Below are 25,977 nucleotides of genomic sequence, written 5' to 3' on the forward strand. Positions count from 1 at the left end.
CATCTCCATTGGGAAGAGGGGGACGGGGTACCGCCTGCACTATGGTGGCAGGATCCCGTTTGCTTTGGGCTCGGGGGAAAGAAAGACCGTTTTGTTTAGGCGTGCAGGAAGGAAAGAGGGGCTGAATGGGGGGATGCCCACAGGGACCTTCCTTCGCTTCTCTCTACAGGCTCTCTTGCCCCTCCCAGGTGTGTCCTAGCCTACTCCCTGGCAAGGTGTCCTTCTGGGTAGGAAAGATTGAGCCACAGTGCAGATGGAAAAACTGAGGTCCAAGTGGTGCAAATCTCCCTCACCCAACAGACGTCTTCGGGCCTGGTCAGCTCCCACCAGGGTGAACTCGGAGCCACTATCTCCTTTCACTAGCTAAAAATACCCGTGTTGCCCATCTCCCTGCGGGGATAGGTCTGGGGCGGGCGCCAACCCCATCTAGCCCAAAACTGGCGCCTGCTGGGGCACAGCTGGGTCCCCAGGGACCTAGGTCCTGGGGCCGTAAAGGCTCTGGCCAGAGCTCAAGGGAGAATTTTCCAGGAGCCCCCGTGGAGGATGGAAAAAGCGTGATGCGGTGTTTAGATTTGCCCACGGTGTCACCTTGATGCTTGGCACGCCCAGAACGGGCACAGGGTGTTGGGTTCCTAGTAGGCAGAGAGGGGTCTGCTGGTCAATGGTCTGAGGAGGGCGGGTAAGACAGTGGCCGCTGCAAGCCCAGGACTGGCTCACGGGGGACCAGATGGATGGACTCCTACCCTTCTTCCCCTCAGACTGGGTGGCAGGGGAATGTCTCCAAGGCATAATTGCCCCTTTGCCCAGTTTGTCTAAGGGCATAGTCCCTTCTCTTCCATCCTCCCACACTAGTCTGGGATTCTCAAAAGAAGAGCCCCACCCTTTCCTTTACTGTTGTGTCTCCTAGACTGGCCTCCTTTCTGCTGTGCTAAGGACCACCTTTTAGAACCTACTAAACATGGTGTCCTTCGCAGACCCAATCCCGATCCTGATGCTGGGAGACTCAGATCAGATGCTCCACCCAGGGAGGCTCACCTGGCTGGGCAGGAACATCCCCAGCTCCCTGCTTTCCAGTCTTCTTTTTTGCCATTGCGGCAGCGGGACCCACTGGAGTCAGCTAATAGGCAGGACTTCCAGGGAGACCCAAGAGCAGCACTTGGAGGCCAGGCCCCAGACTGGGTGGTCAGCTTGGAAGGCAGTTTCAGAGCATGCTGGCTGGCTGGGGTCCCCACCCACCCCCACAGTCTTTTGACTGAGGTTTGGGGTGGTGGATTCCTATACCATTCGGGCTGACTCAGCCCGGTGGCCGTGGCAGAGAGGCCAGAATTCCCAGAAGCCGAGGAAGCTGAGCCTCAGTTTCCCCATCCTAGAAGGCCCTGAGCCTCAGAGAGGGAAGTTGCTCAGCCCAGGACACACAGCAGGAAAATCAACTTTGGTGCTTGGGCCTGTGGTCCCTGAAGTGCCTTGGGTGTGTGTGTGTGTGTGTGTGTGTGTGTGTTTGTGTGTGTGTGGCCTCCTGGGACCACAGCCTCCCTGTCTCCCACCTGGATCCAACCACAAGGTGCTGGCCCAGCCCACCAGAGAACTGGAACATAAGAGCTGCCTTCGCAGAACCCAGGGCTGGGGGTTCTCAGCAGTGCATGCCATACACACACACACACACACACACTCACAGGACACAGAGACTGCCACTCACATGGGGCTTAGAACCATGCGCAAACCTCCTTTGGGGGCATGCCCTGCCCCTCCCGTATCCTTGCAGTGGGTATAGAAGATTCACTTGTCTCAACCTTGCCCTACGGGACCTCCCAGATAGCCCCACCCCCACACTCACCTGCTCCGGGCCTCGGTCTTCCCACCCTGCTTGAGGGTTTTTTCCTACCTCTGAACACTTGGGGCCAGTCCGTTCTCCCAAGTTCAGGGCCATTCTGGGCGCCATAGACTTTTGGGCAGGATGTCTGGCTCCCCATCCACTGGATGCTATCAGCCCACCCGATTTGTGACAAGCACAGATGTCGCCAGACCCTGTGAGTAACCCCTGGGAGCAGAATTGCCCTGGGGGGAGAGTGCTGGTGTGGAATAAGGGAGGACAAGCCAGTTTTCCTCAGAGCATTCCCATCTGGAAAATAGTATCAGTATTGCCAACCTTAATACCCCAGAGACAGTTCATCAACAGCAGCAGTAATCACAAACCAGTCCACCAGAGCCATCACCAGTGGTCAGGACGCCAAGGCAAGTTCCCCAGGGGCAGCCATAGCCCCTGGCAACTCACCCCTGCCCCCACCAGGTAAAGTTCCTAGCAAGCGAGCTCCCAGGGAGGAAAGACTCCTGGAAGCAGAGGTGCCCAGTAGGTGAAGCCCCAGGTAAGGGAGAGCTCCAGCCACCAAGGTCCCCAGATACTCAGCAGTGCAGGTGCCAGGCTGGCCAGCTCACTGGAACCAAGATGCGATACTGGGCACCGTCTGGTACCTGGGCTCCTGCTGCAGCTTCCAGCAGGCCTTACAGAACATCAGGGCCCAAGAGAAGGACCGAGGCCGCAGTGTCTCCCGCCAGCGGAAGTAGTTCAGGTAGCTGGCGTAGTCCTTGTCCAGTGCTAGCAAGTACTGTGCCAGGTCCTTGGGGCTCTGGAAGTCTTCGACGTGGATGAAGGCTTTAGGTGGCAGGAACTGTTCATAGTTGACCCGGCTGGGGCCCAGGACCACTGGCACGGCCCATGCCTGCAGGGCGTTCTTCCACAGCTTCTCTGTGATGTAGTCGGGGTGCAGGGAGTTCTCAAAAGCCAGGTAGAACTTGTACTGGGACAGCTGCTTGGCCATGAGTGCGTGGGGCAGTGGCGTGTGGAAGCGTCCGTACACGTCCACTTGGAGGTGTGGCTTCAGCAGCTTGTAGTATTGCACCCTGATAGAGTCTTTATTCCAGTTGGACACCACCCAGGCCACCAGCTTGGTCTTGGCTGAGATGTTGAGCAGCGTCTCCACGGGCTGGCCGGGCCATGGCTCGAGCCAGCCGTAGGGCATGAAGATATCTGAGTCCCGGCGGTAGGACATGGTGAGGTTGAAGTAGCCATCTAGGTCCTTCAGTTTCAAGCAGTTGCTGGGCGATTCCATGCTGAACCAAACCCAGCGCTGGCCAGGGGGCCGCGGGGATGGCGGGAGCTGCACCTGGGGCCGGTTGCTGACCTCCCGGTGGTGCACGAGGACCGCGTCCGCCTGAGGGTACTCGCTTCGGTTGACGGTCAGCTGGCAGTCAGCTGTGCCAGGCCACAACTCCGAGCAGCGGGACAGAGCCACTGGCTGGTTGAATGGCCACGTCCACAGCAGGACACGCAGAGGCAGGTGGGCGGAGGACCCCTCAGTGGCCTGGGAAGGGGCCCCCAGTTCAGAGACCCACGTGGGCTTGGGCTTGTCTTGAGACATACGCAGATAAGAGAAGAAGCACAGAGCCAGAAGCAGCTGCAGCAACAGCCCGGGAAGACAGTGGTGCCAGGAACACTTCACCTTGGCGCAACCGGGTGGATACATGATTTGGAGCAGCTGGGAGGAGGGGAGAGTGAATAGGGCATCTTTGACAAGAAGGATAACACATGCCTAGTGACTTCCACCTCATGTGAAGAGTTGACTCATCGGAAAAGACCCTGATGCTGGGAGGGATTGGGGGCAGGAGGAGAAGGGGACGGCAGAGGATGAGATGGCTGGATGGCATCACTGACTCGATGGATGTGAGTCTGGTTGAACTCCGGGAGTTGGTGATGGACAGGGAGGCCTGGCATGCTGGGATTCATGGGGTCGCAAAGAGTCGGACACGACTGAGCGACTGAACTAAGGGACTTCCCTGGTGGTCCAGTGGCTAAGATACTGAGGTCCCAATGCAGGGGTCTGGGGTTTGATCCCTGATCAGGGAACTAGATCCCGCATGCCACAACTAAAGATCCTTGCATGCTGCAATAAAGACTGACGATGCTTTGTGTCACAACTAAGACCTGGTACGGCCAAATAAATAAATATTGAAAAAAAAAAACCAATAACACACATGCCTAGCAGGCAGATGTGGGTTATTTCTATTTTACAGATGAGAAAACTGAGGCTAAGGGACTCAGTGAGAAAACAGCAGAGCCGGCCCCGGAGTCCACGCTCTCCTACCCACCAGGTCACGCAACCTCTTGACCAAGGATAGGTTCTAATGGTTCTCAGGTCCCACCTTGACCTTGACTTTGCCCTTGCCCTTGCCCTTTCTTAGCTTCCCCAGAGTCTTCCCCAGCCTAGGGAGAAGACAGGGCTGGTTACTGGGTGCTCCCCAGGGCCCTGGAGTTGAGGCTTGAGCCAAGACTCCGTCTGGGAGGAGTACAATGGAATTATGTTAGAGGGCTCACCAGGCAGTATACGAGTTGGGGGAAAGGACACTCCTGGTGGACAGAACAGCCAATGCTGAGGCCCGGAGGTGACAGAGAACCTGAACAGTTTGCGGGGAGAGGACAGGAAGAGCTCAGGGAATAAGCACTCAAGACACCTCCCACCCCTGGTCATGCACTAGGGGATCCTGGGTGTCTCTTGGTCCACTCCCTGGTCCTTTCTGTTCCTGCAAGTGGTCACAAAGCCCTCCCAGACTCCAGATCCCAACCACGGGAACAGAAATCTAGGACCTTAGCCCTGTGCCCCTCCACTTCCTGTGGCCATGGAGCCACTCTTTTTACAGATGAGAAAACAGAGGTTCGAGCAATAGGTATGTCTCTTGCCCCAAAACACAAAGCTGGAGCACTTATGATCCAGAATCCGAACTCTCCTCTTTTAATGTAATTGCAAACTCCTCTCCCATGTTCAGATTGGCTAGTTGTCCGTGACTGTAGTTTCAGTCTGTCTGCCCCCTGATCCCCTCTCTCAGTGCCTACCGTCTTACCTGGGTTTCTCTTACTTTGGATGTGGGGTCTCTCTTCAAGGCTGCTCCAGCAAAGCGCAGCCACCGCTCCTTACCTTGGGCACAGGGTAGCTCCTCTTGGCACCTGCGCTGTGTGCCTTCGTAGCCACCGGGCTCAAATTCTGAAAGAGATGGGCATACCAGACCACCTGACCTGCCTCTTGAGAAACCTGTATGCAGGTCAGGAAACAACAGTTAGAACTGGACATGGAACAACATACTGGTTCCAAATAGGAAAAAGAGTACGTCAAGGCTGTATATTGTCACCCTGCTTATTTAACTTATATGCAGAGTACATCATGAGAAACACTGGGCTGGAGGAAGCACAAGCTGGAATCAAGATTGCCGGGAGAAATATCAATAATCTCAGATATGCAGATGACACCACCCTTATGGCAGAAAGTGAAGAAGAACTAAAGAGCCTCTTGTTGAAAGTGAAAGAGGAGAGTGAAAAAGTTGGCTTAAAGCTCAACATTCAGAAAACTAAGATCATGGCATCTGGTCCCATCACTTCATGGCAGATAGATGGGGAAACAGTGGAAACAGTGGCTGACTTTATTTTTCTGGGCTCCAAAATCACTGCAGGTGGTGATTGCAGCCATGAAATTAAAAGACGCTTACTCCTTTGAAGGAAAGTTATGACCAACCTAGACAGCATATTCAAAAGCAGAGACATTACTTTGCCAACAAAGGTCCGTCTAGTCAAGGCTATGGTTTTTTCAGTGGTCATGTATGGATGTGAGAGTTGGACTATAAAGAAAGCTGAGCACCAAAGAATGGATGCTTTTGAACTGTGGTGTTGGAGAAGACTCCTGAGAGTCCCTTGGACTGCAAGGAGATCCACCCAGTCCATCCTAAAGAAGATCAGTCCTGGGTGTTCGTTGGAAGGACTGATGTTGAAGCTGAAACTCCAATACTTTGGCCACCTGATGCGAAGAGCTGACTCACTGGAAAAGACCCTGATGCTGGGAAAGATTGAGGGCAGGAGGAGAAGGGGACGACAGAGGATGAGATGGTTGGATGGCATCATCAACTCGATGGACACGGGTTTGGGTGGACTCCGGGAGTTGGTGATGGACAGGGAGACCTGGTGTGCTGTGGTTCATGGGGTCGCAAAGAGATGGACATGACTGATCGACTGAACTGAACTGAACTGAACTCCTGTGTTGCACATGGAGCTCCAGTCTACAGCCTGAGGCTGTCTACAAGTTCTGCTATCATGGAAATGTTATTTGTCTGCCCCATAGGGTGCACCCCTCCGGCTCTCAAGCCCTTGAAATATAGCAGTTGTGTTGGACGAACTGTTAGCATTAAGCTAAATTAAATTAAGAAAAGCTTCTCTATTCTGTACATTGAAGACAATTTCAAGATAAAAAGTAAAAACACTGGAGGGTCCAGTGGTTTAAGACTCTGCACTTCCACTGCAGGGGGCATGGGTTCAAACCCTGGTCAGAAAACTAGATCCCACATGCCCAAGATGAGGCCCCCCCCCCAAAAAAAAAAACCAAACCCAAACGTCTACCCCCACCCCCGGCCCGCAACAAAACCCCACCAAAATCAGTGTCTGATAGCCAGTTCAACAACTGGAAATCCTGACAGAATATTTGGGACACCTTGGAGGGGCAAATCTGCTCCTACAGGACATTTTTACAAAGTCTGATTAAAGATCAAGGATCTACAGTGAAAACCGAGTGTCCGGATTGGGTGTGCTATTGATGTAAGACACACCCAGTTTCTAAGACTTGGGCTTCCCCAGTGGCTCAGCGGTAAAGAATCTGCCTACAGTGCAGGAGACACAGGAGACACAGGTCAGGAAGATCCCCTGGAGGAGGAAATGGCAATGCACTCCAGTATTCTTACCAGAAAAACCCCACAGCCTGGTGGGCTACAGTCCATAGGGCTGCAAAAAGTTGGACACAACTGAGTGACTGAGCACACATTCCAAGACTTGGGATGCAAATGAAACTAAAATTATTATCTCAATACTTCTGTTGATTTCACATTGGATTAATACTAGTTTGGAACTTCCCTGGTGGTCCAGAGGTTAGTACTCTGCACTCTCACTGCTGAGGGCAAGGGTTCGATCCCTGGTCGGGGAACTAAGACACCACATGCTGTGCAGGGCAGCCAAAAAAATTAAAGAAGACTCTGATGGCTGGTGGGCTACTTCTGTTGGGCCTAGCCGGCATAAGCCTCCAAGCGCAGAATGGAGGAGCTGGCAGGTGGCCTCGGGTGATGAAAGGGGAGTGGGATTTAGAATTACATGTTCATGCCAGAATTTCTGGAAACAGACCCAAAAGACAAAACCTTTGAGGAGGTTCAGGAGGCTGAACTCTGACCATAACCTACTTTGTGCAGCTGGGGTTTGGGGCCACGCACAGAAGGTTAGTGTGTGGAAATGCACTTAAAATGAATATAGTTTTTTTGTCCTGGGTTAATAGCAGCTCCTCCTAGGAGGCACTGAGGCCCTTGGCAGGGAGGAGGAGCCTGGATCCGGGGATGGGGTTTGGGGAGGTCAGGGCTGAGATTCCACCCAAGTGGAACCTGAGATTTTTTTTTTCCCAGAAAGGAATTGAAAAATGCCATGATGCCGGGGAGCCATAAAGATCAGATAAACAGAACAAAGTCCACCCCCTTCTCCCCACACCTCAGGTCCTCTCCCCACGGAATGGGGTGGGAAAGAGGAAGGGCTCTGGGGTGCTAATGGGGGCCAAGAAGCAGTGGGGGTTCTAAGCCAGAGCTTTGCCAGAGACAGATCGACAGAAATGGAGAGAAACGCAGGTCCTCCTGGTTTGGCAAATCAATCAGAACTGCCCACACCTGCTCCACCTCTGGTGCACCTGGTACCCAGAAAGACCCCTGGGAAGAACTTCCCTGGTGGTCCAGTGCCAAGGATAGGAATCTCCCTGCCAGTGCAAGGGGCACAGGTTCAATCAAGATCCCATGTGAGGCAACTAAGCTGGGGTACCACAACTACAGAGCCCGAGCTCTAGAGCCCTCGAGCGGCGACTGCTGAAGCCGTGTGCCTAGAGCCCATGTTCTACAAAAAACACCACAATGAGAAGCCCGCACACGACATCTAGCGAGGAGACCCTGCTCGACGCAACTAGAGAAAGCCCATGCACAGCACCGAAGACCCAGCACAGCCAAAACACCAAAAACGTCTGGGAGTACAGCCTGCAAGCCCTTCCCAGGGGGCATCAGTGCCTCCAGGGAGAGGGGACGTGTTCCCCAGGAGGCCTTACCTGGAGGGGCAGCGTGCAGGGCAGACAGCAGCCGACCAGGAGGCTTCGGGCGGAGGAACAGTTGGTCACGCTGGGAGGGGATATGGCGACTCCAGGAAGAAGGAAGTGGACAAATCAGTCCAGCTCCACCACACCTGCAGTCAGATGATACAGGGTATGCTGACACGCAAGCCAGGCCAATGTTCAATAGCAAAGGTGGGACTTGGCTAATCTCGCCCATATGGCCTGATAAGGGAGGGGTGGAGGGAACTGGGGACTAGTCACTGCCCTGACCTCCCGTGTGGCCTCCAGGCTTTCATGGCGTTGGGCATAGAGTTGACCCATCCATAAAGGGAAAGGGCTGACCCAAACCACTGGCTCTCAAAGTGGTTTCTGTGGCGGGGGAGGGGGCACCAGGGGTTCCTTGGAGTGGGGGAGGGGCAGGTGAGGAGAATTTCAAGCCTCCTACCCTCCCTTCCCACAGATCCCACCTCTTCATTCCATGTCAGCCAGGAAATGTTTCTTGAGCACCTGCTGTGTCAGGCCCCAAGAATATGGCAGGAAGCAAGTGGGTGAAAGAGATAACCAGTAAGAAAACTTGTAAAAAAAAATTACAGATTGCAAGAACTTTCTTGGTGGTTCAGTACTTAAGAATCCACCTTGCAATGCAGGGGAAGTAGTTCAAGCCCTGGTTGGGGAACTAAGATTCCACATGCTGTGGAGCAAATAAGCCCTTGTGCCAGACTACTGAGCCTGTGAGCCACAACTAGAGAGTCAAGGAATCACAACAAAAGGTCCTGCATGACGCAACAGAGCTCCTGTGTGCCCCAACTAAGACCCAACACAGCCGAATAAATAAATACTCTTCTAAAAATGTCTATTGGATCAATACTAAAATTAAATACATTGCAAAAAAAGAGGTTGCAGCCTGGTCTGGACTTCTCCCGGATGTGTGAGCTGGGGGTTAAAGCCCCATTAGAATTCTCTAAGTAGGGCTTCCCTGGTGGCTCAGTGGTAAAGAATCTGCCTACCACTGTAGGAGACATGATCCATTCCTGGTCCAGGAAGATCCCACATGCAATGGAGCAAGTAAGTCTGTGCGTCACAACTGCCGAGCCCGTGCTCTAGAGCCTGGGAGCCACAACTACTGAAGCCCATGCACCCTGGAGCCCGTGCTTCACAACAGAAGCCGCTGTGATGAGAAGCCAGTATACCGCAACTAGAGAGTAGCTGCCGCTTGCCACAACTAGGGAAAAGCTTGCACAGCAAGGAAGACCCAGCACAGCCCAAAACAAACAAATAAATTAAAAAAAATTTTTTTAAGAATTTTCTAACTAAAAAGCAGTATGAGAGAGCTTTCCAGGCAGAAGGGACAGCCTGCGCAAAGGCCCTGAGACAGCAAGGAGTGGCAGCATTGGAGGGGATCCAGGAAGCCTGGGTGTTCAGGAGCAGGAAGTGAGGTCGGCCACCTTGAGCTGCATCTGGCTGTGGTCAGAAATGAACATTTAACACGGGGCGACAGTGGGGCCATGAGGAGCTTCCCGTGGAGCTGTCGCCGCCACAGGCTCCTGTTTGAGATGCTCTTTCAGGCTGTCGTGTTGGGGACACACGACTGGGAGGGGAGGGAAGCAGGGCAGAGGCAGGGAGGCTGGGAGGAGGAGGCTGTGGCGGGTGGGTAAAAGCACGAGGGACGGCTCCCATGTACTACAACTCCTCTGTTCACAGATGAGAAATCGTGTCCATGAGGCTGCTTCATGCTGCCTGGACATCCACCATCCGAGTGTCCAGTTAGTTCCAGGCTGACGGAGGCGCCAGGAGGCTGGGTATCCACCAGGGCAGGGCATTTGTAATAGGGAAGCGTAAGTCTTTATTTTTTTTTTGGCTGCACCATGTGCTTTGTGGGATCTTGGTTCCTACACTGCAGATCAAACCTGCATCCCCTGCAGCGGAAATGGGAAGTCTTAACCACTGGACCATAAAGGAAGTCCTGGGAAGAACAAATCTGACTCTGTATTAAGGCATAAACTTCCTAGACTTCAGACAATATTACAAAGCTACAGTAATCAAAATAGCATGGTTCTGGCACAGAAATAGACATATGGATCAACGGAACAGAATAGTGAGCCCAGAAATAGGCCCACACACCTATGGTCCATCAATCTTCAACAAAAAAGGCAAAAATATACAATGGGAAAAGATAGTCTCTTCAGTAAGTGGTGCTGGGAAAGTTGGACAGCCACACGTAAATCAATGAAGTTAGAACATTCCCTAACACCATATACAAAAATAAACTAAAAATGGCTTAAAGACCTAAATATAAGACATGACATCATAAAACTCCTAGAAGAGAGCACAGACAAAACATTCTCTGACATAAGTTGTACCAGTGTTTTCTTAGGTCAGGCTCCCAAGGCAATAGAAATAAAAAACAAAAATAAACAAATGGGACCTAATCAAATGTACAAGCTTTTGCACAGCAAAGGAAACCATAAACAAAATGAAAAGACAACTTACAGAATGGGAGAAAATATTTGCAAATGATGCAACTGACATGGACCCAATCTCCAAAATATACAAAAAGCTCATACAGCTCAACAACAAAAATACAACCCAATCAAAAAATGGGCAGAGACCTAACTAAACATTTCTCCAAAGAAGAAATACAGATGGTCAGCAGGCACACGAAAAGATGCTCAACATCGCCAGTCATTAGAGAAATGCAAATCAAAATTACCATGAGGTGCCACCTCACACTGGTCAGAATGTTACCAAAAATGGAAGTCTGTGTGCCCGACACACAGTGAGGTCCATCAATTCTAAAACATTGGAGTCTGGAACAGAGAAAGGTTTATTATAGGGCCATGGAAGGAGACGGCCATGCCCTAAGAACCCCCAAAGTTACTGAAAGCTTTCAGCTCCTGCTGCTGCTGCTAAGTCGCTTCAGTCGTGTCCGACTCTGTGCGACCCCATAGACGGCAGCCCACCAGGCTCCCCCGTCCCTGGGATTTTCTAGGCAAGAAGAGTGGAGTGGGTTGCCATTTCCTTCTCCAATGCATAAAAGTGGAAAGTGAAAGTGAAGTTGCTCAGTCGTGTCCGACTCTCAGCGACCCCATGGACTGCAGCCCACCAGGTTCCTCCGTCCATGGGACTGTCCAGGCAAGAGTACTGGAGTGGGGTGCCAAAGCCCCTTTAAAGCAAAATGTGAGGGAGGGGTGTGGTGAGTTGTTGCAAACTTCTTGGTATCAGATCCTTTGTTCTTGAAGTCAGGTCATGGTCAGGTAATGATGGTCCTGTAAATCTCTACCAAACGAATGTCATTCTCCATCCTAACAAAAAAGGGCCAGGTCCCAAGACAACTGACACCTTCCAAGGTCCCCGTCCGGGCTAAGAGGAGGCAGAACTCAGCTGGCAGCTCCCTCAGGGCCAAGTCCCCAGACCCTGCCCAGCTGTCATCGCTGAGGGAGCCGGGCGCCCAACCCAGCTGGCCCTCAGGCTCCTCAGGTCTCCAGACAGGGAGAGCACGTCCCACAGACTGTGACCCAGGCAGACGGTCACTGCTCTTAGCTTGAAGGGACAGGGATGGAGGAGAGGTTCACTGCTGCCTCAAAGCCTGTGGGTGGGCCTTGCTGAGGGCTCCGGAGCCCTGCAGGACACAGGCCCCAGGCTGATCCCTGGGACCCCCCAGCTTACCTGCTGGCCCAAGGCCGGGTGAGCTGGAGGGCCTCGAGGAGAAGGCTGGGATCTGCCTCTTACCTCATTCTCCTCCTCAGAACCACCACTCCACGCTGTCTGAATCCGTTCACTGTCAATTCTTGATGGTTGGTTGCTTGTGGGCAGGGTCCTCTGAGGCATCGGCCAGCGGCTGAGCAGCATCCGTTGTCTGGTACAGGGTACAGAGAAATGATGCACAGAAATGACTGTTTGCATCCAGTACTGGATGTGCTCAGTGGCTCTGTTACAATTCCCCCCCTTTCCTTTGATACTCCTCAGTCTTGAAGATAACACGGGAGTATGTTTAAACTCGGCAGAGGAACTTGGTTTTAGAGGCACTCAGTTTCAACCTCCAATTCCATTTCATCCTTCCCCATGTCTTTCAGGGAATGGGGTGATGAGCGCTCTAGCTACCTCCTGCCAAAATGGGGCACAGTCCTACCCTGGTTTGGGGAACGGCTACCAAGTTGAAAATACCCCTGAGTTCCAAGTCCTGGATATGACTCTTGTGTAGAAAGATCTTGTATACATTCAGGAGAATAAGCCTGAAAACCAGTCTGAACCTGGCAGTCTGGGGGAGGCTTGTTGTGAAGTAGCCCAAGTCGTAGAAGTATAGTTTGACAAATTGCTCGAAGTCATGAGTAACTTGAAAGGAAGGGCTTCCTTATATCTCCAGATATCTCCAGACATAGGGAAGAGAAAAAACAGAGATAAAAAATCAGTAATATTCCAGACAGAATCCATAAACATTATAACCATATATAATAGTTTAATCAGTAACCAATCCTTTTGTTACCCTTATCAAAACGATAAGGTGCCAGAACATGGACAAGAACAACGCGTCAGAAAGGCCCTGTAAGAAGTGCTATTTGGTAATGGAGGGCTGTCCCTTTTTGCTCTAAGAGTCATAGCTTGCCCCTCAGTTGCTTACTCTTTCCCCCTTGATCTTCCAGCTGCCAAGGGATTGTCTCAATAGAGCTGTGTTATTTCAGGGGGCAAAGTAAGCAATACTGAATTCAGGCTTTCATTATGCTTTTGTGAAAACCAAATTTTTCCAAAGCCAGTACTTCACGTCTACAGTAGTAACATTTACCCATACAGTAAATCCTCAAAAGCTTACCACTCCTTTGACAATACTTCCCATGTAATTCAACATACCAAATAAAACTCATTAAGTACTCCTCCTTGAGATGCCTTACAGGTCCCCTGCTGCTGCTGCTGCTGCTGCTAAGTCGCTTCAGTCGTGTCTGACTCTGTGCGATCCCATAGACGGCAGCCCACCAGGCTCTCCTGTCCCTGGGATTCTCCAAGCAAGAACACTGGAGTGGGTTGCCATTTCCTTCTCCAATGCATGAAAGTGAAAAGTGAAAGTGAAGTCACTCAGTCGTGTCCAACTCTTAGCGACCCCATGGACTGCAGCCTACCAGGTTCCTCTGTCCATGGGATTTTCCAGGCAAGAGTACTGGAGTGGGGTGCCATTGCCTTCTCCAACGGCCCCCCTAATGAACCTCAAAGTTACCTAGAGGTCAAAAGAAATTTAATTAAAATTTGATATTTTGGAAGTTTGTCAAAGTTCCAAAACACTTGGTTAAATAAGATCATTGGTCACTGTGAGACAATACAAATATAAAGATTACATAAATTATGGCACAAAGTCTGGTACTCAATAAATACTTATTAAATGCATGCATGCATGCTAAGTAACTTCAGTCATGTCCGAGTCTTTGTGACCCTATGGACTGTAGCCTGCCAGCTTCCTCTGTCCATGGGATTCTCCAGGCAAGAATAATATAATCTCAGTTGACCATGCATAAAACTCCTTTTTAACTCAAAACATATATCCTACTTAATACTGAAATTTTTTCCTTTAATTAATTTTAGTAGCTTCAATTTTATATTTATATTAGAATCCCCAACTCTTAAACACCTTAATTTTTAGTGAGAACCAACAGGTAATTGTAAACTGTTATACCAGCATTTTCTGACTGGAAACTTATGCTATAGTTTTCCTCTCCTAAGAAGGCAAAGGTTGGTAAACTTAGATTCGCCCAGCAACCAATGACCCAGATAGTCAATGAATTCTTGCCATTTAACTTAGTTCAGTTTCAAGTCACCAAAATCTGGAGAGGCTATTTTAGACAGACTTATCATTTCATCATATCAAGTTATTGATATTTTCTTTGCTGACTAATTTGTAACAGATATAAGGTCTTATTTGATCTCTAACAAACCTAGGTACAACGAAGTGTTATACGTAACAAACCAACAAGCTTAAGCTAACTTCAGCACCAGATATCAATTCAGTACTGAGTATTTCTCAGATCACGAGTACTTGAACTACATTTTGGCCAATTTTCTAAATATTATGAAGTATTTGATTTGTAAGCACTTACTTTTGGGAAAAGCTGTATATTGTCACCCTGCTTACTTAACTTATATGCAGAGTACATCATGCATAATGTCAAGCAGGATGAGTCACAAGCTAGCTAGAATTGAATCACAAGATTGCCAGGAGAAATATCAACAACCTCAGATATGCAGATGACCACTCTAATGGCAGAAAGTGAAGAGGAACTCTTCTTGCTGCTGCTGCTAAGCCGCTTCAGTCGTGTCCGACTCTGTGCAACCCCATGGACTACAGCCTACCACGTTCCTCCATCCATGGGATTTTCCAGGCAAGAGTACTGGAGTGGGGTGCCATTGCCTTCTCTGAGAGGAACCCTTAGTTCCTCATTAAGCCTCTTGATGAGGGTGAAAGAGGAGAGTGAAAAAGCTGGCTTAAACTCAACATTCAGTAATCTAAGATTATGGCATCTGGTTCCATCAGTTCAGTTCAATTCAGTTCACTCAGTTGTGTTCAACTCTTTGCAACCCCATGAATTGCAGCACGCCAGGCCTCCCTGTCCATCACCAACTCCCGGAGTTCACTCAGACTCATGTCCATTGAGTCGGTGATGCCATCTAGCCATCTCATCCTCTGTTGTCCCCTTCTCCTCCTGCCCGCAATCCCTCCCAGCATCAGAGTCTTTTCCAATGAGTCAACTCTTCACATGAGGTGGCCAAAGTACTGGAGTTTCAGCTTCAGCATCATTCCCTCCAAAGAAATCCCAGGGCTGATCTTCAGAATGGACTGGTTGCATCTCCTTGCAGTCCAAGGGACTCTCAAGAGTCTTCTCCAACACCACCCTTCAAAAGCATCAATTCTTCAACGCTCAGCTTTCTTCACAGTCCAACTCTCACATCCATACATGACCACTGGAAAAATCATAGCCTTGACTAGATGGACCTTTGTTGGCAAAGTAATGTCTCTGCTTTTTAATATGCTGTCTAGGTTGGTCATAACTTTTCTTCCAAGGAGTAAGCCTCTTTTAATTTCATGGCTGCAGTCACCATCTGCAGTGATTTTGGAGCCCCCAAAAATAAAGTCTGACACTGTTTCCACTGTTTCCCCATCTATTTCCCATAAAGTGATGGGACCAGATGCCATGATCTTCGTTTTCTGAATGTTGAGCCTTAAGCCAACTTTTTCACTCTCTTCTTTCACCTTCAAGAGGCTTTTTAGTTCCTCTTTGCTTTCTGCCATAAGGGTGATGTCATCTGCATATCTGAGGTTATTGATATTTCTCCCGGCAATCTTGATTCCAGCTTGTGCTTCTTCCAGCCCAGTGTTTCTCATATAAGTTAAATAGGCAGGGTGACAATACTTGACATACTCCTTTTCATTGACATACAGCCCTGACATAACTCCTTTTCCTCTTTGGAACCAGTCTGTTGTTCTGTGTCCAGTTCTAACTGTTGTTTCCTGACCTGCATACAGGTTTCTCAAGAGGCAGTTCAGGTGGCCTGGTATTCCCATCTCTTTCAGAATTTTCCACAGCTTATTGTGATCCACACAGTCAAAGGCTTTGGCATAGTCAATAAAGCAGAAATAGATGTTTTCCTGGAACTCTCTTGCTTTTTCTATGATCCAGCGGATGTTGGCAATTTGATCTCTGGTTCCTCTGCCTTTTCTAAAACCAGCTTGAACATCTGGAAGTTCACGGTTCACATATTGCTGAAGCCTGGCTTGGAGAATTTTGAGCATTACTTTACTAGCGTGTGAGATGAGTGCAATTGTGCGGTAGTTTGAGCATTCTTTGGCATTGCCTTTCTTTGGGATTGGAATGAAAACTGATCTTTTTCAGTCCTGTGGCCACTGCTGAGTTTTCCAGATTTGCTGGCATATTGAGTGCAGCACTTTCACAGCATCATCTTCCAGGATTTGAAATAGCTCAACTGGAATTCCTTCACTTCATGGCAAATAGATGGGGAAAAAGTGAAAGCAGTGACAGATTTTATTTTCTTGGGCTCCAAAACGGTGCCCAAGAAAGTAACCGTAGCCATGAAATTAAAAGACGCCTACTCCTTGGAAGGAAAGCTATGACAAATGTAAACAGCGTATTAAAAAGCAGAGAAATTACTTTGCTGACAAAGGTCCATATAGTCAAAGGTACAGTTTTACTAGTAGTCATGTGGGGATGTGAGAGTTGGACCATAAAGAAGGCTGAGTGCCAAAGAATTGATGCTTTCAAATTGTGGTGCTGGAGAAGACTCTTGAGAGTCCCTTCGATAGCAAAGAGATCAAACCAGTCAATCCTAAAGGAAATCAACCCCGAATATCCATTGTAAGGACTGATACTGAAGCTTCAATACTTTGGCCACCTGATGTGAAGAGCTAACTCACTGGAAAAGACCCTGATGCTGAGAAAGATTGAGGGCAGGAGGAGAAGGGGACGGCAAAGGATGAGATGGTTGGATGGCATCACCAACTGAATGGGCATGAATTCGAGCAAACTCCGGAAGATACTGAAGGACAGGGAAGCCTGGCGTGCTGCAGTTCATGGGGTTGCAAGGAGTTGGACACAACAGCCACTGAACAGCAACTTTTGAGTCAAATAGAGCTCATTTAGAAGTTAACTCAGAAGTATTATAACCAAAAATGGTCTAGTTTTGAAGAATTCATCTCAAGGGGCTGCATTTGGGAAACAAATTTGAGTTTCCCATAGCCGGCACATTTATACTCAAAACAAATATGAACACACACAAAGAACAAAATCTAATTCCTGCATGAAAAAACAAGGGTGAAGTTCCATAGTTTCTTCAGGTTTTTCAAACAAAGATTCCTCTTTTTAATCACAAACAACGTGCAAATGGAAAGATAGTGAATCGTGACCACAAGTGTCGTGGCAATTCACCTGGCAAACAAAATGAAAAATAGCAGTCGGAATAAGTCAAATTTACTTAGTTAATGGCATGTTTTTTCCTAGAAATATTTTTATTTTCTCAGGGTCAGAATTCTGAAAAAAAAAAAAAAAAAAAAAAAAAGGATTTCATCAAGCCAGCTTTCTCTAAGTGCATATGCAAAACGAACCAGTTTTGGAATTTCAAAAGTTTGATCTCAATCAATTTTTCCCCCCTCCAGAGTCTAAAGAATATAGTGGCTATGCAGCGTTAAAAAATCTTCTTTCTTATACCCTAGCGGGACTATAAGATGGAATAAAGCTCTGATTATCACAGCAGGTGTTGTCAAATAACAAACAATCCAATGCAAAATGGTCTCTCAGGATCATAGTTCCCTGATGCTGCTGCTAAGTCACTTCAGTTGTGGCCGAATCAGTGCGACCCCATAGACGGCAGCCCACCAGGCTCCCCCGTCCCTGGGATTCTCCAGGCAAGAACACTGGAGTGGGTTGCCATTTCCTTCTCCAATGCATGAAAGTAAGTGAAAGTGAAGTCGCTCAGTCGTGCCTGACTCTTATCGACCCCATGGACTGCAGCCTACCAGACTCCTCCGTCCATGGGATTTTCCAGGCAAGAGCACTGGAGTGGGTTGCCATTGCCTTCTCTACAGTTCCCTAGCGCCAAAAAAAAAAAAAAAAAAAAGAAGATTCTCACTCATTGCAAAAGGAAAATCCCAACCAATGTTCCACCATGGCAAAATCCAACTCAATAGGAAGCCAAACCTGGTGTTATCACGTGCTCGCTCCATTATTCAAAGATGTCTCAACCAACCAGAGCAAGCACTGAATCACACACATACAACATACAAATAGCAAATGTGGCCCCACAAACAAAAGTACAAACTGGGGACTTCCCTGGCGATCCAGCGGCTAAGACTCCACACTCCCAGTGCAGGAGGCCCAGGTTCGATCCCTGGTCAGGGAACTGGATCCCACATGCTGCAGCTAAGAATTTACCTGCTGCAACTGAGTTCGCATGCTGCAACTAAGACCCAGCACAGCCAAATAAATAAATCTATATATTTTTTTTAAAAGTACAAACCGGAGTGGCTCACCCCAAAATGACACACACAAAAACATAAACAACATATAAGCTACAGTCACACAGACAGAAAATCAGAGGCGGTGTAGTCTAAAATTCCACTTCCACTCTCAGACAGAAGTCTCCAAACAGAGTGGCCCAGCTCTCAAAAGAGAATGGACCCCTAGTGGCTCAGTTCCTGCAAGGGCAGCAACGCAGATGGAGTGGACAGAATTCCCAGCCTGCACAAGCTAGAGCGAGTTACCCCAGGTGACGCCAAATGTGAACCATGGCTCTAGACGTTTCTCTGCTCCAGACAGCCTCATACCTTGGGGCGGCTGTGTCTGTCAGGGAGAGTCCTTCTCAGTTCCCTGGAGCAAAATGAACTCCAGCACCTGCTGGGAATTTGGGAGGAGGCTGGCCCTGGCCGGGGTTGACCTGCCACGGGCACGACCTCCTGGCTGGCTCACCATGAATTGTTACTGAAAATGGCAAGTCCATGTGCCCAAAGCATTGTGAGGCCCATCAATACTAAAACATTGGAGTTTGGAACAGAGAAAGGTTTATTACAGGGTCATGCAAGGAGACAGCCATGCCCTAAGAACCCCCAAAGTCACCGAAGTCTTCCAGCAAAGCCCCTTTAAAGCAAAATGTGAGGGAGGGACGTGGTGAGTTGTTGCAAACTTCTTGGTGGTCAGAGCCTTTTCTGTTGAGGTCAGGTCATGGTCAGGCAACCATGTTCCTGTAAGTCTCTACCAAACGAATGTTATTCTCTGCCCTGACAAGAAAGGGCCAGGTTCCGAGGCAAAACTGTCACTCTCCAAGGTCCCCATCCTGGCTAAGAGGAGGCAGATCTCACCTTGCAGCTCCCTCAGGGCCAAGTCCCCAGACCCTGCCCAGTTGTCATTGCTGAGGGAGCCAAGTGCCCAACCCAACTGGCCCTCAGGCTCCTTAGGCCGCCCAAAGTGGAGAGACCAGGTCCCATAGACGGCGACCCAGGCAGATGGTCGCAGAGACAGGGATGGATGGGGGAAAGATTCACCGCTGCCTCAAAGCCTGGGCCCAGCCAGTGGGGACGGCCTTGCTGAGGGCTCCAGGGCCCTGCAGGACACAGGCCCCCAGCCTGTTCTCGGGACCCCCTAGCTCACCTGCTGGCCCCAGAGCAGGTGAGCTGGAGGGCCTTGGGGAGAAGGCCAGGATCCACCTCTTACCTCACGCTCCTCAGAACCACCACTCCTCTGTTGTCTGCAGCCTCTCCCTAACTGTGGTTTCCTGATGGTTGTTTGCACTAAGGCGTCGACCAGCTTCTGAGCAGGACCCACTGCCTGGTAACAGGGTGGGGAGTAGTGACTACGCAGCAATGGCTTCCAGCTATTGGTTGCACTCACTGTACTCGGTTACGAGAACGGCCACAATCAAAAAGTCTACAGATAACAAATGCTGGAGAGGGTGAGGAGAAAAGGGCACACATCCACACTGTTGGTGGGAATGTAAGTTGATGCCACTGTGGAATGTAAGCCACTGTGGAAAACAGTATGGAGGTTCCTCAAAAAAAAAAAAAAACAAAAAAAAAAAAACCAGAATTACCATACGATCTAGCAATCTTGCTCCTGGGCATACATCTGGACAGCACTCCCAGAAGATACAGGCACCTCTATGTCCATAGCAGCGCTATTCACAATAGCCAAGACGTGGGAACCATCTAAATGTCCATCAGCAGGTGAATGGATGAAGAAAGCTCAGTCGTGTCCGACTGTTGGCGACCCCATGGACTGTAGCCTATCGGGCTCCTCCGTCCATGGGGTTTTCCAAGAGTGCTGGAGTGGATTGCCATTTCCTTCTCCAGGGGATCTTCCCGACCCAGGAATCGAGCCCGGGTCTCCCACATTGCAGGCAGACACTTTACCGTCTGAGCCACCAGGAAGATCCAATGGAATACTACTCAGCCATAAAGAGTGTCACGACACAGCGATGTGGATGCAACTAGCGATGACCGTACTACACGGTATCGCTTATATGTGGAATCTAAAATATGATGCAGATGAACCTGTCTGTGAACTAGAAATAGAATCCAAGACAGGACAGACTGGTGGTTGCTAAGGGGAGGGGGGTGGGGGAGGAATGGAGTGAGAGGTTGGGGTTTGCAGGTGTGAGCTTTTATATATAGCATGGAAAAATAATAAGGTCCTACCACAGAGCACAGGGAACTACTTTCGATATTCTATGATAAGCCATAATGGAAAAGAATTATGTCTCCTTGCCTGGCCCTGCAATAAACCTTTCTCTGCTCCGGTCTCCATTTCGGTATTGTTTGGCCTCACTGTGCGTCGGGTGCATGGACTTGCGTTGTAAGAGGAGCTTTATTCCAAGCTGCTCATGGCTCACTCCTGACAGGCAGAATTATCTGGTGACTTATTAAAATATAACTCAAGGAGGTCACTGTGTCCTCAGCCCGAGGCCAAACCTCGATGGGCAAGTCTTCAGCCTCCCCACAGCCACCCTGCCAATATGGACACTGAGACCTAGGCAGGGGTCACTCAGAATCTCAAGGGCACAGAGGGGTCTCCAGCTACAAAAGCTGCTCTCCCAGGAACATTCTTTGCCCCTCGCTGCCCTGTTAATCCCTAGTCAGCCCATAGAGCTCAGTGCAGACACCTCCTCCAGGGAGCCTCCCCAGATTCCTCCCCCATCCCCTCAGCTGGATCAGGTCCCTTCTCTGGCCCCCACAGCTGTCTGCTTGTCCCCCTCAGTTTTGGCCACTCGGTGTCATTTCCTCTGCTGGGCTGACAGCCCCGTGAGGACAGAAAAGCTGGGGAGAGCATGAGAGTGAGGACGAGAGAGGAAGAAATTGAGCTTTAAATTTCTTAAGGATTTAAAACTCCAAAGCAGAAACTTCCCTGGTGGTCCAATGACTAAGAATCCACACTCCCAGTGCAGGGGGCCCAGGTTTGATCCCTGGTCAGGGAACTAGATCCCACATGCCGCAACTAAGAGTTTGCATACTGCAGTTAAGACCCGGCACAGCCAAATTAATGAATAAATGAAAATAAAGATGAAAAAAAAAGAAGAAAACCCCCACAAACCTCAAAGCAGGTCTCTTATGGAGGGCTGAGGAGAGGGCAGAGCCATTTCCACAATTTGTCATCAAGTTCCGCTGGCTGTGTCTGCAAGTGTGTTGGGTGGGGACCCTGGTCCTGCCTTTTACCCCTGAGGGGCCTGAGGAGGGGGCTGCCTCTCTGGGAGCCTCCGCTTCCCCTCTCTATAACACAGGGCCTGTGCTAGCCCTGCAAATGCTCCCTTACTCTCTCTAGAGGGAATGCGCTCCCCGTCAAGGGGTGGATCCAAGCAGGGAGGTTCTGGTGGGAAAGAGTTGCTGTTCAACACCACTTTGAGATCCCCCCAGAAGAGCTGAGGAGGGCTTTATCTGCCCCTGGGCCAGGCTGGGAAGGTTCCAGGAGGCCTCTCTGTGACAGATCCTGATGGGCTGGACCTGTAACCAGAGGGAGGCCTGGGTGCTCCTCTCCCACCTGCTTCCGGACTCTGTGCTTCACACCCACTGGTCACTGTGCAGCAAATACATGGGTGGTGGAGGTGCTGCTATTCCAGTGGGTCCCCACACACATCTGGACTCAGGACTCTGAGACCCCCTACATCCCGGGGAGTTGTAGCCATCTGTCATCAGGTCATGGGTGGGGTGGGGACTGGGGCAGATGAAGCCAGGGTGGAGGCATGAGTAGCAATTTTTCTGTACCCAGCCTGCCTGAGCCTCCCAGAGGCCCGTCGCAGCCTGAACACGGTCCCACAGGGCAGCAGGAAGCTGGAAGACAGGGCCACCATCCGGGGATGGTGCTCCTGGGATAAGCAACAACAATCTTCCCAGGTGGCTCAGTGGTAAAGAATCCACCTGCCAAATAGAGGCAGGTTCAATCCCTGGTTGGGGAAGATCCCCTGGGTAGGAAATGGCAACCCACTCCAGTGGAGCCTGGTGGGCTGCAGTCCATGGGGTTGCAAAGAATCAGGCACAATTGAGCACACAGGCATGCAAACTGTGGCCAGGCAGAGCCCCGACCCTGGCAGAGCCCCAGTCCCAGCGGAGCCCTGATCCTGAGCTGCAGAGAAGGGAACGTTGGAGACTGGGGTTCATGGGAGGCATGTAGGGTTCCTGATCACCGACGCTCTGCCCATCCACACCCTCCAGCAAGTCCTGACACTTTAAAGGGCCTGGAGACGAAACCTGTGTGTGTAACTGGAACACAGGTTACCTCTTGCGCATCCAATCCCCCACTGGACCCTCCTAGTGAGTTCCTGCACCGCCCAGATGTCACCCCTTTCCCAGTTTGGCCAAGGGACACACCTGACCCCATCCTCACCCATTGATCCCCTCCCTCCCCACTCCCGACATCCTTCTCAGAGGCCTCCTTTCATGGTCTCTCCCATCATTTAGTTTTATAGCCTTAAATCCGCCTAGTCTGCCTACAATTTCAGATTTTATTGCCATTTTTGCCTGCTTGGCACAGCTGGGAAGTGGAGCGTGGGGTGGGGTGGAGGGGGTTGCAACAGATTTGAACTGAGGTCTCCTTGCCTCCGGATGTGTAGCTGGACCAATCACCAGGCCCTGGGGTTCAGAATTTAGGGGGCAGAGAGGAACCTCCTGCCCAAAGCCAGAGAGAACAAACGAAGTATTTCCTGACCCTCTCTGGGGGTGGCTTGCATGGCCGATGCCAGCCAGGTAGGGCCTCTATGGAAAGGGGTTGGTCCCAGGCCAAGTGTGGGGGACCTTCAGGCTTGAATGAGCTGGGGCCAGCCACCGTGTGGGGTGAGTTAGGGCTATCTGTGCCCCCAGCCCTGCTCTTCGCCTGCATCAGACCCGCAGCACCTTGGGTGAGTGATAGAGCTGGTAGATCACTGAAAAGTGCAGATCCCTGAGGCATTGGGCTGTAAGCCAAAGGGCGGCTGCCAGCTCAGGAGGAGGGCACACCCCCCCAAGTCTGGGATGGGTGAGAAATGAGCCACATGTGTGATGTGAGGGGCACAGGAAGGTGACGGGGTGCGAGGATGGTGCTTGGGTGTGAGGAGTGCTGGTGTCTCCTGATGTTGACCCACATGGCCGGCGCTCAAGGCGGCTTCCCATTCTCCTCTGAGCCTCAGAGAAACTTCCGGAAAGAGGGAGAGAGAAGGAGCAACAATGAGGTGTTCAGCTGTCAGTTTAGTTGGAGGCGGTGACCACTCTATACTCCTCAGCCCTGGGGGGCCAGTCCTGCCCCAGCCTGCAAGGAAACCCTGGCCTGGCCCTCCAAGGGCCCCGTCTGCCTCCCAAGACCCTGGCCTACAGCCAGCCCATGGGGAGGCCCCAGGTGTGTGGTGTGGGTGGCAGGTGAGTGATGGGCCTGGCAAGCCTGGCTCAGGCCTGCGGTCACTGGCGGGCTTGGCAGAGGCCCTCTAGGCCTCTCTCCTGCCATCCACCAGTGCCCCCCTCTCCCATCCTGGGTCCTGGCCCAAGTCAAAGGCATCACAAAGATCCCCGCTGTGCAGACAGGGACACCACCGAGGCTCAGAGAGGGCCTGGAATTCTTCTCCGCCCCCAACTCCATCTCCCTTGGCATTGTCCAGACAGAAGCATTTTCCCCCAGCACCAGGAAGTTCTGGAATGTTCAGGAAGTCCTCATTTAATGTCAGAATCCACCTGCAGCCCCTAAGTGATGCATCTGGGCTGGTACCTGTCTATCTGACTAGAGTTCTTGAACCTAAGAGCTTCGGAGCTTATCTGGCCGGCAGCTGTGTGGCCTCAGGTGAGTGGCATAGCCTCTCTGGGCTTCAGTTGTGCCATCTGCAAAACAGAGCCCATGCTGGGACCCTCTTCAGGCGGTTGTCCTCCCACACCTTCTCTGCAGGGTGGGATTGTGTGCAGGGGCTGGAAATCCACAGGCCTCAGTCTCCCCTCCAATGGTATGTTAACCTGTGAGGCCTCTCCTTGCCTGGTGTTACGGTGTTGGGGCTGCCACCTGGAGAGGGAGTGGGGGAACTCAGGTGACAGAAACCTGTTATCCCTATGCTGCCCACTCCTGGCCTCTCTTCACCCAGGGCCCCGTGGCACGTACGGGTCTGCCTGCCTCTGGCACCCCAGCCCTGCCGGCTTCATGGGGCTTAAATTTCAGCCCACAGTGGGTGAGGAAGGGGATTGCCGGACACGCTTCATTTTCCAATTTCTGGAAATAAAAGCTGTGGGGCCACCTATTGTTGAGTGGAAAAAAGCTGGTTGCAAAACCAGGTAAGAAAAAAAAAAACACAACAATAGCGTCTAGGTGCGTTGCTGCTGCGAGAGACAGAACATTCCAGGGACTCTGCGGGGCCCCAGGGAACAAAGGGCCCTTTCTCTCCCCTTGGAAAGGTCTGGTGGAGTGTGTGTGGCAGTTTCAGGGTCGGAAAAGCCAGGGAAGGTATTTTGCAAGAAAGAAAATGGTTCGGAGAAGATCTGTCAGGACAAGGAGACAGAAGAGCGTAGATTTTGTTGTTTTGTTTTCAGAGGATGTTGTCCAATTTTCTAAGACACCTGTCCGTCCACTGGCAAAACACAGAGCCAAGAGTGCTGGAAGCTGGGCTCCGGGCCCAGCCCTGCAGGGAGCGCATGGAGATGCCACGTGGGGAAGAAGTGCTCACAATTGCCCCCTACCCTGCCAACTCCACTCCCATCATCACTGGCAATCTCCAGGGAGCAGCAATTTCCCCCCCACGCAGGCTCTCCAAATGTTCCGGAAGTCCTCACTTAGGGTTAGAATCCACCTGCAGCCACTTGGGTCTCCAGCCCAGCTGCAGCCTCTGGCCCGGTCCCTTGGCCTGAAGGGTGACAATTCTGGAGATGTACCTCAGAACGAGGGGAGAGCCAGGCAGGAGCGTTTCAGGCCACCTCGGGCTCATCCTCTGCTTAAGATCCTCCCATGGCCCCTACAATCCCAAAGGCTGAGCACACAGGTTCTGTGGCATTGCCCCAGCAGTTGAGCCCCAGGACCTTTGCACGTGCTGTTCCTGCTGCCTGGAACTTCCTCCACCCTGACAGCCCTCTGGTTCCCTCAGATATCTCCCTCTCAAATCACTTCCTGCTTTATTCTCTGTACAAATGACTACCATTTCACTGGACCATGTATTAGACTTACTGGCATGATTAACTGTCTCATGCCTCTCTCTACCATCAAAATGTCATCTCCATGAGGGATCTTGGCCTTCTTTGTGCTCTGCTGTGCTCCGAGCAGCCTGAACAGTGCCTGACACACGGGATGGCCTTGATAAACACGCCTCGAATGAATGAATGAACAAATGAATGAACAGTATTAAGCGCGGTTGAAAAGTCTCCTGTTTCCCGGCTTGTCATCACTTTTCCCCAAGACTGGGAGCTCCGAGGGGCAGGGTCTGGGGCTCCAGCAGGACTTGGCACTCAGTAAACAGGTGGGGAATAAATTAAGGCATCTGAGAGTCCACACAGACAGAAGCTTGGAGTGTTATTCGGGGAACTGTAAACGGAGACTCTGGGGGACGCCAGAGCCTGGGGCAGGAATGACTATCACCCACCCTTTTCCCTGCCCCTACCTCCGACAGTGCCGGGTCTCGGGCTGTCTCCAAGGTGCCTACAGGTGAGGTGGTCCTGACCCGGGGTGGGTGACCCCCACTCGGATGGAGCCGGATGGCAGGCACAGGCAGGCAGGCAGGCGAGGAATGCTCTGGCCAGCAGGAATGAATAAACAGGCTCCTTGGATGTCAGAGGTTGGGGGGTGGGGGCCGCCTTGAACCTCATGCTTGGCCGAGGATGTTTGGACAAGGCAGGCAGCCAGGAGGTGTC

General features: G+C 51.0%; 1 protein-coding gene across 8 annotated transcripts; it reads right to left on the reverse strand.

The window, feature by feature from the left end:
• Window positions 1-2,098: 2,098 nt before the first annotated feature.
• On the reverse strand, window positions 2,099-25,878 carry LOC102389267 (3-galactosyl-N-acetylglucosaminide 4-alpha-L-fucosyltransferase FUT3). 8 transcript variants are annotated; one of them, XM_044948011.2, is made up of 6 exons: window positions 25,728-25,878; window positions 12,410-12,526; window positions 11,889-12,015; window positions 8,157-8,290; window positions 4,894-5,033; window positions 2,099-3,533 (listed from the first exon to the last, which is right to left on the reverse strand). In XM_044948011.2, exons 2-6 carry the CDS (start codon window positions 12,483-12,485, stop codon window positions 2,430-2,432), a joined length of 1,581 nt encoding a protein of 526 aa, XP_044803946.1. In that variant the 5' UTR covers window positions 12,486-12,526; window positions 25,728-25,878; the 3' UTR covers window positions 2,099-2,429. The 8 variants fall into 8 exon arrangements, with proteins under 8 accessions (XP_044803946.1, XP_044803948.1, XP_044803949.1 ...); XM_044948013.2 differs by lacking the exon at window positions 25,728-25,878 and adding an exon at window positions 19,358-19,553; XM_044948014.2 differs by lacking the exon at window positions 25,728-25,878 and adding an exon at window positions 13,005-13,145.
• Between the last annotated feature and the right edge of the window lie 99 nt (window positions 25,879-25,977).

Source organism: Bubalus bubalis, chromosome 9 (genome assembly GCF_019923935.1).
Source record: "Bubalus bubalis isolate 160015118507 breed Murrah chromosome 9, NDDB_SH_1, whole genome shotgun sequence".
Taxonomy (NCBI): Eukaryota; Metazoa; Chordata; class Mammalia; order Artiodactyla; family Bovidae; genus Bubalus; species Bubalus bubalis.

What these genes read in the sequence shown, in the direction of transcription:
- LOC102389267 (XM_044948012.2), bottom strand. Translation starts at nt 12,605, where the DNA reads ATGGTTATAATGTTTATGGATTCTGTCTGGAATATTACTGATTTTTTA. An exon ending in CCTGCACGCTGCCCCTCCAG is followed by an intron (nt 5,034 to 8,156) that starts GTAAGGCCTCCT and finishes CATCTCTTTCAG; the next exon opens with AATTTGAGCCCGGTGGCTAC. An exon ending in CCAAAGTAAGAGAAACCCAG is followed by an intron (nt 3,534 to 4,893) that starts GTAAGACGGTAG and finishes CCCTCCTCCCAG; the next exon opens with CTGCTCCAAATCATGTATCC.